An 18842-nucleotide genomic window follows, 5' to 3' on the forward strand; every position below is an offset into this window, starting at 1 on the left:
ACACACTGCTTTTTTGTTTTATTAACGTGAGTGTTTATAGCTGCTGTAACGGAGGTGAGAACAGGAACTAACTTGTTTCTATATTAAACGTAACTGTAAACGGATAAAAAGTATGATGTGTAGTTCTTTAATAAATAGAAGTGTTAATAGTTTTCAGACTGTTGTGGTGTAAGAGGAATAGAACACTAGGGGACAAGCTGCGCGGTGACGGTGACGTGACGGAGACGGTGACATGATAGAGACGGTGATGAAGACGATAACGAGACGGAGACGTGACGGTGATGTGACGGTGACGTGACAGCGACGTGACAGCGACGTCACGGTGACAGAGAAGGTGACATGACGGTGAGGTGACTGTGATGGAGTCGTGACGGTGATGGAGACGGAGACTGTGACAGTGACATGACTGTGACGGAGACGGTGACGGAGATGGAGATGGTGACGTCATAGAGACAGTGATGGTGAGGTGACTGTGATGGAGTCAAGACAGTGATGGTGAGGTGACTGTGACGGAGACGGTGACGTCATAGAGACAGTGATGGTGAGGTGACTGTGACGGAGATGGTGACGTCATAGAGACAGTGATGGTGAGGTGACTGTGACGCAGATGGTGACGTCATAGAGACAGTGATGGTGAGGTGACTGTGATGGAGTCGTGACGGTGATGGAGACGGAGACAGTGATGGTGAGATGACTGTGATGGAGTCATGACGGTGACGTCATAGAGACAGTGATGGTGAGGTGACTGTGACGGAGACGGTGACGTCATAGAGACAGTGATGGTGAGGTGACTGTGATGGAGTCAAGACAGTGATGGTGAGGTGACTGTGACGGAGACGGTGACGTCATAGAGACAGTGATGGTGAGGTGACTGTGACGGAGATGGTGACGTCATAGAGACAGTGATGGTGAGGTGACTGTGACGCAGATGGTGACGTCATAGAGACAGTGATGGTGAGGTGACTGTGATGGAGTCGTGACGGTGATGGAGACGGAGACAGTGATGGTGAGATGACTGTGATGGAGTCATGACGGTGACGTCATAGAGACAGTGATGGTGAGGTGACTGTGACGGAGACGGTGACGTCATAGAGACAGTGATGGTGAGGTGACTGTGATGGAGTCATGACGGTGACGTCATAGAGACAGTGATGGTGAGGTGACTGTGACGGAGACGGTGACGTCATAGAGACAGTGATGGTGAGGTGACTGTGATGGAGTCATGACGGTGACGTCATAGAGACAGTGATGGTGAGGTGACTGTGACGGAGACGGTGACGTCATAGAGACAGTGATGGTGAGGTGACTGTGACGGAGACGGTGACGTCATAGAGACAGTGATGGTGAGGTGACTGTGACGGAGTCGTGACGGTGATGGAGACGGAGACGTGACGGTGACCCAACTTCACACCCTGGAGTTGATTAGTTTCTTATAACACGGTGGTTTATTAGTTACTAATTTAAAGAAATATGATGATGTCATAATACATCACATCAATTACAAGCTAACTCACCTAAACACACAGTGGAACTGCACACACACACGCACACGCACATACACACACGCGCGTGCGCGCGCAAGCACACATGCACACGCACGCGCGCGCACACACACACACACACTTGACCCATCGAAGCCTTTCCCCTTTAACTGTTAGATGACTCATGGCTCAATTAATAACTCAGACACACACACACACACAGACACACACTCATTAAACTGCTGTCCGCTCGAATAAAGGCAACACACACCAAGCAGCAGGGCCTCCTCAGGTCAACAGCATCACATGTGTGTGTGTGTGTGTGTGTGTGTGTGTGTGTGTGTGTGTGAGATGAGTTGTGACTCAGTGTAAGCTCTCTGTCTGTATTACTGTCACTCCTCAGTGTCTCTGTATCTCATTACTGTGTCACACACACACACACACACACACACACAGATGGAATGACACAGCAACAATTGCATTCACCATCCCATTTCAGCTCAGACAGACAGAGAGAGGGAGAGATAAACAGAGACAGGGAGAGAGATACAGACAGAGAGAGAGAGATAAACAGAGACAGGGAGAGAGAGACAGACAGAGAGAGAGAGATAAACAGAGACAGGGAGAGAGAGACAGACAGAGAGAGAGAGATAAACAGAGACAGGGAGAGAGATACAGACAGAGAGAGAGAGATAAACAGAGACAGGGAGAGAGACAGACAGACAAACATACAGAGAGAGAGAAAGAGAGACAAGGAGAGAGAGAGGGAGAGAGGCAGACAGACAGAGAGAGAGAGAGGGGGAGACAGACAGAGAGAGAGAGGGGGAGAGAGAGACTGTTACTGTTGCATACAAACCGATCAGCCATAACATTACATCCGCCTGCCTAATATGGTGTAGGTCCCCCGCTCCTCATGCCTCAAAACAGCTGTGACTCGTCGAGGCGTGGACTCCACAAGACCTCTGAAGGTGCGCTGTGGGATCTGACACCGAGACGTCAGCAGCAGATCCTGTAAGTCCTGTAAGTTGTGAGGCGGGGTCTCCGTGGATCGGACTCGTTTGTCCAGAACGTCCCACAGACGCTGGATGGGATTGAGATCTGGGGAATCTGGAGGTCGAGTCAACACCTTGAACTCTTTGTCGTGTTCCTCAAAGCGTTCCTGAACAGTGTGTGCAGTGTGTCAGGGAGCGTCATCCTGCTGAGAGAGGACACTGATATTAGAGAACACCGTCACCATGAAGGAGAAGAGGTAGGTGGTACAGAAACATTTGTGCTACAGTAGATCTTCTGTGGGATCGGACCAGACGGGCTAGCCTTTGCTCCAGATGCGCATCAGTGAGCCTTGTGTTGCCCATGACCCTGTCGCCGGGTCACCGGTTCTCCTTCCTTGGAGCGCTTTTGGTAGGTACTCACCGTGCACACAGGGAACACCCCACAACACCTGCTGTTCTGGAGACGCTCTGATCCAGACGTCTAGACGTCACAATCTGACCCGTGTTAAATACGCTCAGATCCTTACACTCGCCCATTTCTCCTGCTTCCAACACGTCAACTTCCACAACTGACTGTTCACCTGCTGCCTAATAAATATATACCCCCCCCCCCCCGCCCCCCAACACACACACACACAGGTGCCGCTGTAACGAGATGCTCAACGTTCTTCACTTCACCTGGTTCAGTGGTTTCAATGTCATGGAATTTCTTGAATATATATATATGTATTTAAATTAATTAAATGATTTGTTAGGATTTTTTGGGCTGTGCTTGAGCTGAAGACGTCTCTCGGTAATGCTTGGTGATTGGTTGGTTGGAGTAACATGGACATTAATGAAAAGTTGTCCCACTATCTGATTAGCTAGAGAAGACCCAGCACACTACAGGTACAGTGGACAGACAGCAGATTTTAAAACCACTGGAATATTCCTTTAATATATAAACTATAACACAAACATCTGGCCCAGTGGTCGTCCCAGTGGGTACAGGAGCAGATGGGGTCATGACCCCTAAACTGGACGAGTGGCACAGAACGTCTACTGGAGTGACATCATCAATCTCAGACGAGAAGAGCTCAGATTCATTCAGGTCTTCAGTAGGAGTCATTGAGTGTGTGCAAGATACCATTCAGGGAAAAGGGGACAGGAATGTGTGTGTGTGTGTGTGTGTGTGTGTGTGAGAGAGAGAGAGAGAGAAAAAACAAAATAAGAAAAAGAAAGAAAAACACTCTGAACCTCTTATTTAAATTTTAGTTTATTTTTTCACTTCATGTCAGTCAAAATGGTGGACGGTATCATAGCAACCACGCAGATTTCCCGCCACATTCAACACGCGCCATGAAAATAAACGACTCCGAGAGCCGAGGTTTAAATATCGAACACAAGACTGCAACAGATATGATAAAAGCTTAGCTTTCAGTCTGACATGCAGGAGAAACATGAGGTCCTGTTATAAATATTACAACATTCCAATGATTGCGTTGATCTTAATCGAGGCGTTTAATCACATTTAATCCAATTAAACCATCTCTGTGCTGCTGAAGGAGCGGCCTGTAACGTTCACCATATTTTATACATTCATACAGCTTTTATTTTTTAAATAATTTCAGAAAAACAAACAAACAAACAAAAAAAAACTGGATTCAACACATCTCGTTAATATCTCGTTTCTTTTCAGCCAGAATTGAGCCCCGCCCCCAGGTCATAGAGAGCTGCTTAGCTCCGCCCACCTTCCTTAAAAGGAATACATATACATAATTTCAGTAGAGAGAGAAGTCCTCTGTGTTAATTGCAGTTTCATTCCCAGACAGCAGAGGGCGCTGAACTAAACATCACACACTGCTGCTTTAATGACGTCACACACCTGTTCTTTATAATCGCCTCTAAACCGTCAGCGCTGCTCAGCAACCACAACCTTTATCATCATTAATATCTTTACAATTATTCATAAATTTCAATAATAAACGATTAAGAACCCTTTTGATTTTTATCATTTGTGTCAAATGATGTTGAAGCTGTTTGCTTTCTATTAGTGTTAGCTTGTTATTAAATAAGCTACTTACTTTATACTTTAAGAAGCTAGCTCGCTATGTAGCTACCCTTGTTTAGCTAAGCCTGGGACAATATGTTGTAGCACTAGCTAGCGTATTTAAGAACGGATTAACGCGAGCTCGCTAGGTTTATCACAGTTTATCACATATCTATAGCATCCGCGAGACACGGCACCGTCTCCGCCATCTTGGAAAGGGGTTAAAGTACGGCGGGCGATTTGTAGCTAGAACAGCGGCTAATCTGCTAAGTATCTGCTATCCTGCTAGCGAAGCTGCCCTCATGCAAACTGATAAAAAAAATTAAAAAAGGGAAATTTGGGGGTTGATCCAAAATGTCACCATATGTTTAAAAAATGTTTTCTTAGAATGAACGGACGAGTGAACAGGAAGTGATGTCAGTAGTGCACGTCTCACACGGAGCCTTTATTTAATATTTATATGTGATTATTTACGCAGCGACGAGGTCGTCCGGGTTTATTCGTTTTTTTTCCGGAAGCCCACTTTGTCTTTGGTCTCCTGGAGTTTTTCCGTGATCTTGTCCTTGGTTTCTTCGATCCTCTCGGAGAAGCGGTCCCTCGTCTCCCCCATCTTCTCCTGCAGGTACTTTTTAACCGGCGGCGGCGTCGACATGTAGCCGTGTTTACGCAGATACTTCACCGAGAGAGACGTCCCGCCTAACGTCAGCGTGTAGCGTGCCGGAGTGGCGATCTGCAACACACACACACACACACACACACACACACACACACACACACACACACACACACGGACGGACGTTTTGACAAATCTGGATCCGAGTGAAACTGATTCTTTTGGTTCATTTCCCATTTCGTAAAGAAAGGAGCAGCTGAGGGGCGTGTAGGACTGAAAATATCGCCATAAAACATCGGCAGTTAAATGTTTACCGACCGTCTGTGATTGTTGCGGACAAAAACGCTTGATTGTGTTGCGTTTTTTTTCTTCTTAGAAATTTGCGAGACAACCTGCGGAGTTTTTTTGCGGAAACTACTCGAATCTGCGAAATCACGATCCCGCGCGCTCTCTCGCACTGATGTTTGTTAGTAAACGAGACCTTTCAGCTGTACTCGTGTTCAACGCACGTGAGTCGAAGAGGGCTTCGGCTGAACTCACGTCGTGACGAAGTCACGTGACACGTCTCGGCCCGAACCTCGCGTTAATTTTGAAAATCGCAAGCGCCTGCGTATATTGTGGAGTTTTGCTGGATTTTGTGTTCATAGATTAGATGATTATATAAACAACGAGTTACAAACATTTTGTGTCGCAGCCGGTGTTTATTTTCTCTCCCGAGCGCGGGGCGGGGTTTCTGCAGCGCTACAGCTCTGATCCGTTTAACACTTCAAACATACAGTATTTGTGTTTGATTCACTTCCTGCGGCTGAGTCGATTCACAGTCGAATCACTTCGTCAGACTGAAGCGCAAACTCCGCCCCCGAATTTATTTTATTTTCACAAAACTGGTATCTGGGCCAGTTTTGCTCACACACTCGATGCTGCGCTCTGATTGGTCAGGAGTTTGGTGGTTGCTTTATAGGACGCTTCTGATTGGTCGTCAGGGAGGTTGTTTATTTCTCTAGTCGTATTTTATTCCTTAAAACATACTTAAGCAATGAGAAGGGAAACAAATCGGTGCACAAGATCGGATCTGTCATGTCTCTCCTGTAAATAACCAATCAGCGACTCTTCTACTGAAATATAACTGAACATGTACTGAAAATGAAACTAACGTTACCGTGGTGACGAAAGCGCTAAACAGTAGTAATATTCCAGGATTTACTTTTTAGCTATTATGTAATATATAATAATATAATAACGAGGGAAAAAAGACATAAAAAAGTTCATGTTTTGTGTTATTTTTAAAGTCTATAATAATAAATAAAAAAGTTAACAAAGTTATAAAGTAAACATGACGGAGGCTGCGTTAGTGCCCAAAATGAGTGAAAGTAAAAAACACTTTAGAACTGATTAGCGAATTATTGGATCACGTTTTGGATTTTTTTCACGCCGCCGCTCAGGACTGGAAATGCACGAATGTAAATTTCCATCCAGAATTTGCCGGACTGCAGAAGAACCCGGAGCTCAGAACCAGAGAAAGTCAAAACAAAACAATGAAAGGAACCAAAAGCATCGGGAGACGGTTTACCGCCGCACGAAAGAGGCGGGAAACTTCTGTCCGTGGAAAGAAGTTAAAGAATAAACATTTCGTCTTCACTTTGTTTCTTTGGAGGATTAATAACGGTTCTAGGTTTTTAAACAGGTTCTCCTTTTTCTGGTCCATCTCTATATCGTAGGGTTCCACCAAAGGAACAAGACGAAGAACCTGTGCTACACTTTACTGCTGTAGTTACTAATAATGACCGCTAGAGGGCAGAGAGCGCGCGAAAGTGAGTGAGAGAGAGAGAGAGATAGGCTTATTAAACACCTGCATCTCAACATGTCTTTGCTGATCGGCTTTTATTATTATTATTATTATTCATATATATATTTTTTTATTCCTGCCTCCGAGTAGAAGTGGAGAAAAACCTGAACTTTAGTGGAAGATTGCAGACAAAAAATAATAATTAGTACATACGCATAGAGCAGAGCATGATTTGGTTTGGGTTTTGGGTCATGTAAAGATAAAATAGATTAAAAGAAAAGAACCCATTGTATTGTTTTTATCTGGAACCTGTAAGAGTTTCCTGAAAAGGTTCCCCTGTAAGAATGGTGTGTGAAGAGGAGATGTACGAGAGGGTAATAACGCTACACAGCTCCACTGATGATATCTGACCTTATACATGGCGTACGCGGTCAGCGCGTAGCCGCTCTGCGAGTTCTCCAGGAGTTTCACCAGTTTATCTGGAAATCCGACGTACTCCAGGAACGGCATCACGTTCACTCCTCTGAGCGGGAACAAAAACAGAACAACGGTGAGGACAGGGAACGGGTTTCAGCGACACAGAAGGGACGCGTAATAGTTCGAGTCCGCGCTCACTTCATGGCAGCGTAGTAAAAGCCGCTGAACCACATGCAGGACGTGAGCAGGTGCACAGGGATCACCACTTTCCCGTACTGCTTAAAGGTCCTCTTGAATCTCTGAGCGAGGCCCATGGACCGGTCCTGAAGAGGATCCGTTTCCGCCGAGGCGTCCTGCTCGAGCTGACCGTCTCCGGGCGGGGTTCTCTGAGGAGCCGGGGAGGAGGAGGAGGCGCAGATCCAGCGCCGTCCCGATCCCAGCCGGGTCTGAGAGAGAGCGAGAGAGTCGCAGGACGCGTGTGTCCCGACCCGAGAGAGCGGGACGAACCGCCGGAGCTCCCGCACACACAGGATACGCATCATCACACCCACGTTATCAGCAACCACGTCTCTGCGGGGATCAGAGAGGAGACACAAGGGTCTGAGACATGGAGCGAATAAATCAGTTTAACATTATAAATAATAATAACAACAACACATTTATTCCACTTATCACTGGAGGAAGAGTGACAGCATCATGGAACATGTATATTATTTAAATAAAATAAAAATCTACTTATACATTTACTTACACACACACACACACATATATATATATATATATATAAAAATGAAATTAAAATAGCGTCTACAAAGATGTTTTCTAGTTTGTATATGTGCTATCATATTACTTACACAAAACACATTATTTAAACAATAACATTAATAAATTGTATCATATTAGCATTCTGGTTGTACTATTAACAGTCTCATCTATTTTTTTTTGCTAATCTTTTTTTTATATAAAAACAAAAAGCAAAAAAGTGGGGAAAAGTGACAGTACCCGGGATGTACTATTAATATCTTCAATATGTTCAATTGTATTATTATTATTTTTATATATACATTGATTATTATTATTATTAGTAGTAGTAGTAGTATTATGGGTAATACAGCCTGGTTGTGGCTTTAATAGTCTCATCACATGGTTTCGACAAAATAATAAACAATAAATAACATTCAGTCACTTCCTTCTGGTTCCTATAATCACCAACACAGTGTTTACTGTAGAACAGATATCTCATATCTAACCCTCACTGCACTCAACCCCAAAACTACACATTTATTATAAATAATCCTCAGTAATAATAGTTATTTAGTCCAGTAATAACACACACAAGTCCAGTTCAGTTTCCTACCGTTAGATACCAGCGTTAATATACTACAATAATAATTAAAACACTAAACCTCCAGAAAGGATCCAGCATTAATAAAACACCGGATGTTCACCTACATGTGTAGCTCACTTCCGCATTTTATATTATAACTTCCTTTCGGCAAAAAAGACTTTAAAACGAACAATTTTCACTTTTCAGGCGGCCGCCATGTCTCCTCCGTCATTCACAGCGACGCAAGGGCGACTCGGGCGCAAAGCATTCTGGGAAATCGAGTGAACCACCCCTCACGCGCACGTCAAAACGGGTGTCTGGAAAACTACAATTCCCAAACACCCTCGCCCCTCACTACGAATTGAGCAAACTTTATTGCAATGTTAAAGCACTAATGATGCAATTGTCAAAAATAAATGCATGAATAAATATTCCGCCATAAAATATGTAGCATTCACGATGTACTCTTTTATTTAATTACAGAAATGGAAAATTGGAGAAAAAAGAAAAATGTAGACCGGCAAAAAATTCAGATTTTTAAAATAAACCATTATATTAAATTAAATCATGCTAATTTTGTGAATCGTTCTATTAATCATTATTGTATTTCATTAAAAAACTAATGTAATTAAATAAAATTACAATTAATTACAAATAAAAAATAAAAATGTTTGAAATATTAAAACATTCGTGTATCTTCAGTTCTTTTAATTATTTCATTAATAGGACATCTATTATTAGGACATTTTTTTTTTTTTTTAAGTAAACCATTCAATCCAGTACGGGACATTTGAACCCCCTTTATGCATTCGTGAAGGTTTTTTTTTTTAGTTCATGCATTGTAGGGTTAAATATCAAAAATCTAAAAGGTGTGCGTCATACCTGACACCTACATGAACACCTTACAGTTTGTTCTGTGACTGTACATCATTCCCTTCAAATGCTATTGAGCTTTATATCATGGTATATTTTGTGCATGGGCCCATTCTTTAGTGAAATTCATATCAAATTTACATATGATTTAATAGCTTGTTTTGTTAGATATCAAAAATCTAAGAGGTGTGCGTCATACCTGACACCTAGTTGAACATTTTACAGTTGGTTATATAACTATAAGTCATTCCCTTCAAATACTATTGAGCTTTAAATGATGGTATATTTTGTGTATGGGCCCATTCAGTAATGAAATACATGTCAAATTTAAATGTGATTTAATAGTTTATTTGAACAAATATCAAAAAAATCTAAAAGGTGTGCGTCACACCTGACACCCACATGAACACTGTCCAGTTGGTTATATGACTGTAAGTCATTTCCTTCAAATGCTATTGCAGTTAGAACCGTGTTTAACAATGTCGTATGAAACTACCTGCGACTATCGAACGTCCAACATCAAGCCAACTTTAAACCAGTTTATCGGAAGTAGGCGGGGCTCGCTCTTATGTTTCTGTCCAATCATGTCGCTGCGTTTATGAATACGAATTATCAGCCAATCATCGATCAGGAGGCGGGATTTTTTTTATTTTACTCTGAGGGCGCGTGACGTATGAAGTAAGGAACACCCAACGCGGGATTCGTTATGGCGGAAGACTTGAGTGAGTAGCAGTAAGCTAAAGGCGTTAGTTCGTGTTTTAAAGCCATGTGTGTTTGGTTAATAAAGCTCTTACGACTCTTTGTCGAGGCACCAGATTTGTGTGGGTATTTTAGACGCGCGAAACGGAGCTTGTTTGGGTTTTTTTGTCGTGCCGTCAGAACCGCGTCTTTGCTAGCTAGCGTAAGATCAGTTGCTGCAGTCAGGACGTGGCTGTATTTCAAATGGAGGCGTAGTGCACTTGGTAGGGTGCTCTCGCGTGCTGTTAAACATAGTATTTAGTACGGATGTGTAGGGAGGACCGATCTATTTGGGATACAGCTATTGCAAATGTCCACTGATGAATGTAAACGTACTCTATTATTGGGTGTTTAAATGCAGGTTTTGAGGACGTGTGCTGTTTTGTTTACACTTCTAAGGATGTTGAATTAGTGTTTAAATGAGATTATTGAAATATTTCAGCTGACCGACAGTTTAATGAGTAACAGTGGATTTAAAAACTGCAGGACTAATGTAATTAAATGTAGTTGAATAAAAAGGTGTCATTGGGGATTAGTCGGGGGAAAATGCTCCTTTACATGTAAACAGTTTAATTTCCGTAATTATTTTGGATACTGAAGATGATTTATAACTATATATTGAAGAGAAATACAATTAGGTGTTGATTTGACTTCAGACTGTGTCGTGTCTCGGCAGTAAAGTATTTAAAACATGAATAAACGATTAACAATTTTAATTGTTACGAGACTCTCTTTCGCACCTTTGTTGTGTTTCGTACTTTCTCTTTTGTTTCTTCCTTCTTTTATTGTGTTGAATCTGGTTCTGTTAAACCCTTTTTAACAGATGTGGTGTTTTTGTGTGTTTTTCAGGATTAAGCTCAGCTGGCGGAGGGAACGGGACGCTCCGCGACCCGCGTCCGCTGAAGAGGAAGCACGATGGAGACGAGGACGAGTCTCTGTCTCCTAATAAAAAGCTGGTAATGTCTCTCCGGTCGTCGCTTGCGATGTTACGCTACCCGATGCGGTGCTGCGTTACGTCTGTCTCGTTAGTCCTTAATGTCGGATACACACCTTCTACACGGCGCACGTACATCTCACGCTTAGTCTCTACTTTATTACGTTCACCTGCACTTGACCTCCTCTTATTATCTGTTTTAACACCTCGTCTTACACGTGGTTCACTTTCTAGGTGTGCAGGAAATGACTGGTGCTGTAGAAAGTACTGGCACCCTTCATCAATGGAAATATACCACAACTGTGTGGTGGTTCTTTATTAGGGTTTTGAACACCTGTGTGTGTTGTAGGATACGGGGGAAGGTCACAGTCAGAAGGTGGCCACACACTACAACACTCTGGAGGAGCGCGGCCTGATGGAGCGCAACAAGAGCCGAATCGTCCACATGCGCAACTTCAACAACTGGCTGAAGAGCGTTTTGATCGGTAACACACACACAAGTCTCAGCCTCAGAGACTTTGTCTACTGACCATCTGAGATTTTTTGCACATTTTTCTGGCCCCAATATTCAGCGTCTTTAGTAGTGTGATCTGATTGACTGTCTGCACTTCCTGTAATATGATGCATATTGAAGTGTCGTCACTGTGTGTGTGTGTGTGTGTGTGTGTGTGTGTGTGTGGTGTCAGGTGAGATCCTGGACATGGTGCGGCGTGACAGGAGGGACATGTGTGTGCTGGATCTGGGCTGTGGGAAAGGAGGAGATCTGCTGAAGTGGAGGAAAGGACGCATCAGCAGGCTGGTGTGTGCAGGTAAAGCTGTTGTGATTAACGCCATCACCTGTGCGGCCGGACCGGTCAGATCGTCTGTACGTTTAGCGTTCACTGTATCTCAGTGTTTGAGCCAGAAACATGTTTGTTATGAATTTATATAGGGGGGAAAATCCTGTTGAATTTTGGTTACAGCCACTTTAAAAAAATAATTTTTATAAGTAAGTATATAAAATAAAAGTTTTGTTGCTTTTTGTTTACAGCCGCTTTAAACCGGAATCAAAAAGTTCTGTTGCATATTAACATCTGACCACAAAACATCTTTCTAAACTGTGTGTTTTGCTCTCTGTGTGTTTTGCTCTCTCTCTGTGTGTGTGTGTGTGTGTGTGTGTGTGTGTGTGTGTGTGTGTGTGTCAGACATTGCGGGCGTGTCAGTAGAACAGTGTCAGCAGCGTTACAGTGACATGAAGAAGAGGAGTCACCCCAACGAGCACATCTTCACTGCTGAGTTCATCACTGCTGACTGCTCCAAGGTAAACACACACACACACACACACACGGTATTATGTTTAAAAGTATCATATCACAGACTCACTGAACATGTTTTACTCCTTAAAGGAGTGATTGAGTGATCTGAAATGTGAGGTGTGTGTGTGTGTGTGTGTGTGTGTGTGTGTGTGTGTAGGAGCTGCTGAGTGAGAAGCTGAGTGACCCCAAGATGCAGTTCGATGTGTGTAGTTGTCAGTTTGTGTATCATTACTCGTTCGAGACCCAGCAGCAGGCTGACACCATGCTGAGGAACGCCTGCGAGAGGCTCCGCCCCGGAGGTTTCTTCATCGGGACCACACCCGACGCCTACGAGCTAGTGTACACACACACACACACACACACACACGATACACTACACATTACACCTTAATGTAAAACAAATGGTGTAAAACACTGCAGGTTATGATGAGAAGAAAAGGAGAGAGAGAGAGAGAGAGAGAGGAAAAAGAAGGAATAAAGGAAGTGAGGGAAGGATGAGAACGAAGGAAGAAAGATGGGAAAGAAGAAAGGAAAAAGGAAAAAAACAATAGATGAAAGGAAAGAGGGAGAAGAAATAGAATGAAGGAAGAAGCAAGGGAGATGAAAGAAAGGAAGGGAAAGCAGAAATAAAGAACGAAGGAGAAGAAACAGAAGGGAGAGAAAATTAAGAGAAGGAAGACGATGGAGTAAAGAAACAAAAGTAAGTAAATGAACAGGCAGAAATGGAGGGAGGGAAAGTGAGAAGAGAAGTGCAGGTGTGTGCTTAGCAGTAATCACTACTGTTTTGTCTTTTTGAAGTCTTTTTTTTTAGTTGAAATGGGAGTCGCCATCTTGCAGGAATGCGAGTCGTGCTGTAGCCCCGCCTCTCGCCCCACCCATATAAACTTGCGTGTGCGTTCACGATGATTTAGCGAAACGTGATCAGTGCAGTATTTTTAATTTATTTGTAAGAAACTAAACCGCGGTTGTATAACTTTCCCAGGTGTAGTGGTTTTAGTGTCCTCAGGAGATTCACTCCCGTTGCTTTGCTGGTTATATCGTCAGTATCCGACGGCCTCGGAGACATTTCAGAGACGTTCACGTCTGTTATGACGTCCAGCCGCATATGCAGTAATTGATATGAACCCTAGAGGAATGAAATATAATTAGTGAATCTGTGCACGCAGGAAGCGTCTGGAGCAGTCGGATTCCAACAGCTTCGGGAACGAGGTGTACCGCGTGACGTTCCAGAAGAAAGGCGAGTACCCGCTGTTCGGCTGTCAGTACGACTTCAACCTGGAGGGGGTCGTGGACGTGCCCGAGTTCCTGGTGTATTTCCCGCTGTTCGTGGAGTGAGTGTACTCATTAAACATCATGCACTTCATAAAGAGACACTGAGGTGGGGGTACAGGAGGAGGATGTGTGGGATCTGGTCACCACGAGACATTAATCCTGATTAAAGATAGTGGATGATACCAGTACCCGAGATGGGTGGTACCTACCTGCTGATAACCGACTCATCAACTGATCGTTTAAAAAAATTGATACTGAATGAAAACGCTTAAAAACAAATAAAATATTGTTGAACTTTATTATAAATATAAGCAGTACTGACTGCACCATAGAAATGTCCTGTACTTAAATTATTTAAAAATAAATATTAGTTTATATTAATTATTAATAAATATTAAAGTAAATAAAAGATGTACATCCAAACTGAATCAAAAAGGAACTCTACTGATGATATTATTGTGAACATAAAATATTGAGGTTGCGTGGTACAGTGATGAGGCGTAATACAGTGAGTGACCAGCAGGAGGCGCTCGCTCGCTTTCTGTTCGAGAATCAGTGCGGTTCAGTGAGAGAGAAGGAACCCCGGTGTCTCGGCTCACCGTTAATAGGTTCTGGAATAGTTCTGCACAGCAGTGTGTTTATTATGGGATGAGAAAGTGATGATTTTATTCTGTTTATCAGAATGGCGAAGAAGTACAACATGCGTCTGGTGTATAAAAAAACCTTCCATCAGTTCTTCCAGGAGAAGATAAAGGACGAGAGGAACAAGTCACTCATGCAGAGGATGCAGGCACTCGAGGTACAGACATGCGTGTGTGTGTGTGTGTGTGTGTGTGTGTGTGTGTGTGTGTGTCTCTCTGTCTCTGTGTGTCCTTGTCTGCCTCTGATCTTGAGCTCCACTTTATAAGAGTTTTGTGTGTGTTTTACAGCAGTACCCAGCGGATGACAGAGGCAGGTTGGTGTGTGACGGCGTGGGGGAGTATGAACATGCCGAGAGCAGAGCACAGAGAACTGGGGCCTCACTGCCACTGGTCAGATCACACACACACACACACACACACCCACACACACACTGCACAACAGCAAAAAAAAAAACAGTTGGAACATAATAGCACACATACTAGAGCTCAATACACAGAACATGACACGCACCAAACTGCACCTGCAACAACACACACAACACAAGAACCCGGTTTATGTGTGTGTATGTGTGTGTGTGTGTATGTGTGTGTGTGTGTGTGTGTACGTGTATCTAACGTCTCGTCTCTTCACAGGGGACGCTGTCCAAATCTGAGTGGGAGGCTACAAGTACGTATCCGTCGTTCCTCTGCAGTTAAAATAAACTCCGTTATCTACAATATCTCGTGTAATGACGTTACACTGCGTAAGCGTGTACTCATAAATAAACGGGGATATCTGTGGTAACCGTGGAAACCAAAATCTCTAAGCATCAACTTGAACGCTAAACTATAACAGAGACCTTGTCCGTATTTGTTGTACAAGATGTTTTTTGTTTGTTTTTTTTTTTAATATATTTTTTAATATAAAAAGCAGGAAGATTAGATGTTTAACGTTTAGAAGATAAGACACAGTTTAACGTCGGAGCGCGTCAGTAAGAGTTCCCACTCAAAAATACGGGAAAATACCAAAACCCCCCCCCCAAATTAATAAAACCGCCACACGAGCCGATCGACATATGAATCCGGGATGATTGACAGTCGCGTAGGTGTTTTGAAGTCCCAAATATAAACTGTCCTTCCTGGAAGCCCCGCCCCCTTTCCTCCTGCGTCACTTTAGCAGCGTCTCTGTCTCGGTTTCCCACAAAAAGTGCCTGTCAGGAGTCTTGATTTGTCTTTTTTTTAATGTTCGGTTTATTAGTGAGTTGTAAAGTGTGATGATTTGGTGTATTTACAAAATTTAGCGTGTAAAAGTTTGCGCCCCCTCCTATGTGGGTCCTGAACGAAAACCGCAGTTTACAAATTTCAAACGTACGATAACATTTCACGTTTACATTTTAAAAAAAAAACATTTTTTCATTATGTGAATATTAGATTTAGTACAAATTAAATTAATTCATTCCCGTCTTTGTTCTCAACCGGCGTTTACACAAACGTTTTCCTTCAACCTTAAATGAGATTTTGTTTATTTAAATTATTATTACTGTTGCATGTGTCAGATTATTTCTACACACAAGCCCACTCAGTGAGGTGTTGTATGTTTGTGCTGTAGGTATCTACCTGGTGTTTGTGTTTGAGAAGACGGCCTGAACTCCGGTGACCTCTACTACAACGTTTCAGTTTTTTTCTTTTCTTTTTTTATTAATTTTCTGAACAAGCTGGGCAAAGCTGCTAAGTTTCAGTTTCACACATGGCTACTAAAGGTGTGTGTTTGTGTTTGTGTGTGTGTGTGTGTGAAGAGTGTATGTATTGTTTTTCAGTCAGTAACTCGGTGTTTACCTCGTGATAAACGGTCAGAGGGAAGTGTAAAATAAAAAGTGTAAAACACGTGAGTTTTTACATCACTGTCGTTCACGGCGTGTCTTTTTTTATCGTGCACTGAAATGACTCGGAGCGCTAATAAACACCACACACCCTGGGGTCTGATCTAATCTAAGAGCTTATTCACTGATCTCAAAATCAGGAGTTCGACGTGGTTGCCATGACGGCGTGATTTTATCCTCCGTGAGAGTGTACGCAGGATGGTGTTGAAAAGCAGGACCGTACTGAGTGAGCGGCAGCTCTGTGGGTGGACACGGTTTGTTGATGAGAGGTCAGAGGAAGGTGCGGTTCCGCTCAGCACAGTCGTAAAGAGTGATTATCTGAGTTTGTGTAGACTTCCTGGTTGTTCTCCTCTGATCTCTCTCATTAAGGTGTTTAAACCTGCAGGTCCTCCGCTCCCGGGATGTTTGTTTTTCTCACCGTTCTGTGTAAACTCTAGAGACTGCTGTGTGTGAAAATCCCTGCAGGAGATCAGCAGTGTCTGAAAGACTCACACCAGCATGTCCGGCACCAACATCCACGCTACGGTTAACGTCACAGAGATCGGACTTCTCCATTCTGATGTTTGACCTGAACATTAACTGAAGCTCTTGGTCTGTATCTGCATGATTTTATGCACTGTGCTGCTGCCACCTGATTGGCTGATTGGATAACTGCATAAATGAGCAGGTGTACAGGTGTTCCTAATAAAGTGACATGTGAGTGTATATTATCTTGCTTTCTTTCTCTATATTATACATCTTTCTTCCTTCTCTGTATCTCCTTCACCCCTGTTCTTTCTTGATTTCTGTCTTTAGTCCAACTATCCATATTTTCCTTCATTCCACCCTTCCTTCCTTCATTCTACCCTTCCTTCATTCTACCCTTCCTTCCTTCATTCTACCCTTCCTTCATTCTACCCTTCCTTCCTTCATTCTACCCTTCCTTCATTCTACCCTTCCTTCCTTCATTCTACCCTTCCTTCCTTCATTCTACCCTTCCTTCCTTCATTCTACCCTTCATTCTACCCTTCCTTCCTTCCACCCTTCCTTCCACCCTTCCTTCCTTCCTTCCTTCCTTCCTTCATTCCACCCTTCCACCCTTCCTTCCACCCTTCCTTCCTTCCACCCTTCCTTCCTTCCTTCCTTCCTTCCTTCCTTCATTCATTCCACCCTTCCTTCCACCCTTCCTTCCTTCCACCCTTCCTTCCTTCCTTCCTTCCTTCCACCCTTCCTTCCTTCCTTCCTTCCTTCCTTCATTCATTCCACCCTTCCTTCCTTCCTTCCTTCCTTCCACCCTTCCTTCCTTCCTTCCACCCTTCCTTCCTTCCACCCTTCCTTCATTCATTCCACCCTTCCTTCCTTCCTTCCACCCTTCCTTCATTCCACCCTTCCTTCCACCCTTCCTTCCTTCCTTCATTCCACCCTTCCTTCCACCCTTCCTTCCTTCCTTCCTTCCACCCTTCCTTCCTTCCTTCCTTCCACCCTTCCTTCCTTCCTTCCTTCCTTCCTTCATTCATTCCACCCTTCCTTCCTTCCTTCCTTCCTTCCACCCTTCCTTCCTTCCTTCCACCCTTCCTTCCTTCCACCCTTCCTTCATTCATTCCACCCTTCCTTCCTTCCTTCCACCCTTCCTTCATTCCACCCTTCCTTCCACCCTTCCTTCCTTCCTTCATTCCACCCTTCCTTCCACCCTTCCTTCCTTCCTTCCTTCCACCCTTCCTTCCTTCCTTCATTCCACCCTTCCTTCCTTCCTTCCTTCCTTCCTTCCTTCCTTCCTTCATTCCACCCTTCCTTCCTACTTTCCACCGATGTAGCATGAGTTGATTATTTCTACAGGTAATACAGATGGCAGTTGTGGGCGTGGCCTTCTTTAAAGTGTTGAGTAAATAAGCCTGTCGCGGCTCACACACTGCTGTAATACACACTACACTACTCTAACACAGCTGTAGTTGAATCTGCTGTTTGTTTATATTTGGGAAACGAGCAGAGAAACCCCGGCTGCCGTTTTAGAACCTCCGCCGTCTCCGTCAGAAACTCGACGTGTTGATTTTCTCCATCAGGACCGAGTACACAGTTACTCAGGTGGAAATTCTTCCTCTTTTTCTAACATTATAAATATGACCCTTTTAGCCACTTTCCATTCATCCACACTAACGAGCTCATTACCCTGCCGTCGTTCTCCACTTATCTTTAATCATCGTTTATGTAACACCGAGTCTGTAAGACTAGAATCGCTGATTTATAATTACAGCTTATTATGAGCTAGCTTTTCTGTGACCCCCACCGTCTGTGACAGACTTCCTGTCAGATCAACATTCGCATGTGCTGGTCATTTAAATCACCTCAGCTCACTGTCAGAACGTAAAACATTATGACAGACAGACAGACAGACAGACAGACTCAGCTGTGAGCTCCAAATGCTGCTGAAGACTGAGATCTTCTCTTGGAAATAAACCCTGTAATTGATCTTTACTATCTGCTGTTGACGATATCGATCGTCGATGCGTTCGACCTGCTGCTAAAATCATCTCTAAACACAAGCAGATTTTAAAGCAGGATAAAAAGCCAGCGCGTTTCTTCCTCTTCTTCTTTTCCATCAACTTTCC

General features: G+C 43.5%; 2 protein-coding genes across 2 annotated transcripts; one reads left to right on the forward strand and one right to left on the reverse strand.

The window, feature by feature from the left end:
• Nucleotides 1-3710: 3710 nt before the first annotated feature.
• fam210aa (family with sequence similarity 210 member Aa) lies at nucleotides 3711-10034 on the reverse strand. Its single transcript, XM_053613208.1, has 4 exons — nucleotides 10015-10034; nucleotides 7517-7888; nucleotides 7313-7424; nucleotides 3711-5232 (listed from the first exon to the last, which is right to left on the reverse strand). Exons 2-4 carry the CDS (start codon nucleotides 7858-7860, stop codon nucleotides 4999-5001), a joined length of 690 nt encoding a protein of 229 aa, XP_053469183.1. The 5' UTR covers nucleotides 7861-7888; nucleotides 10015-10034; the 3' UTR covers nucleotides 3711-4998.
• Nucleotides 10035-10141: 107 nt separating this feature from the next.
• On the forward strand, nucleotides 10142-16278 carry rnmt (RNA (guanine-7-) methyltransferase). Its single transcript, XM_053613207.1, has 11 exons — nucleotides 10142-10240; nucleotides 11106-11212; nucleotides 11540-11675; nucleotides 11877-11999; nucleotides 12375-12490; nucleotides 12643-12824; nucleotides 13652-13816; nucleotides 14439-14556; nucleotides 14687-14788; nucleotides 15032-15065; nucleotides 15987-16278. The coding sequence occupies exons 1-11, from the start codon at nucleotides 10225-10227 to the stop codon at nucleotides 16022-16024; spliced, it is 1137 nt and encodes a 378-aa protein (XP_053469182.1). The 5' UTR covers nucleotides 10142-10224; the 3' UTR covers nucleotides 16025-16278.
• The last annotated feature ends 2564 nt before the right edge of the window (nucleotides 16279-18842 follow it).

Source organism: Ictalurus furcatus, chromosome 24 (assembly GCF_023375685.1).
Source record: "Ictalurus furcatus strain D&B chromosome 24, Billie_1.0, whole genome shotgun sequence".
Lineage (NCBI taxonomy): Eukaryota > Metazoa > Chordata > Actinopteri > Siluriformes > Ictaluridae > Ictalurus > Ictalurus furcatus.

Excerpts from the sequence above, each read along its gene's own strand:
- fam210aa (XM_053613208.1), bottom strand. The coding sequence starts at position 7,860 with ATGATGCGTATCCTGTGTGTGCGGGAGCTCCGGCGGTTCGTCCCGCTC. Across the intron at positions 7,425-7,516 it reads TTTTACTACGCTGCCATGAA|AGGAGTGAACGTGATGCCGT; the intron begins GTGAGCGCGGAC and ends GTTCCCGCTCAG. Across the intron at positions 5,233-7,312 it reads CCGCGTACGCCATGTATAAG|ATCGCCACTCCGGCACGCTA; the intron begins GTCAGATATCAT and ends TGTGTGTTGCAG.
- rnmt (XM_053613207.1), top strand. Across the intron at positions 12,491-12,642 it reads TCACTGCTGACTGCTCCAAG|GAGCTGCTGAGTGAGAAGCT; the intron begins GTAAACACACAC and ends GTGTGTGTGTAG. Across the intron at positions 13,817-14,438 it reads TATTTCCCGCTGTTCGTGGA|AATGGCGAAGAAGTACAACA; the intron begins GTGAGTGTACTC and ends TCTGTTTATCAG.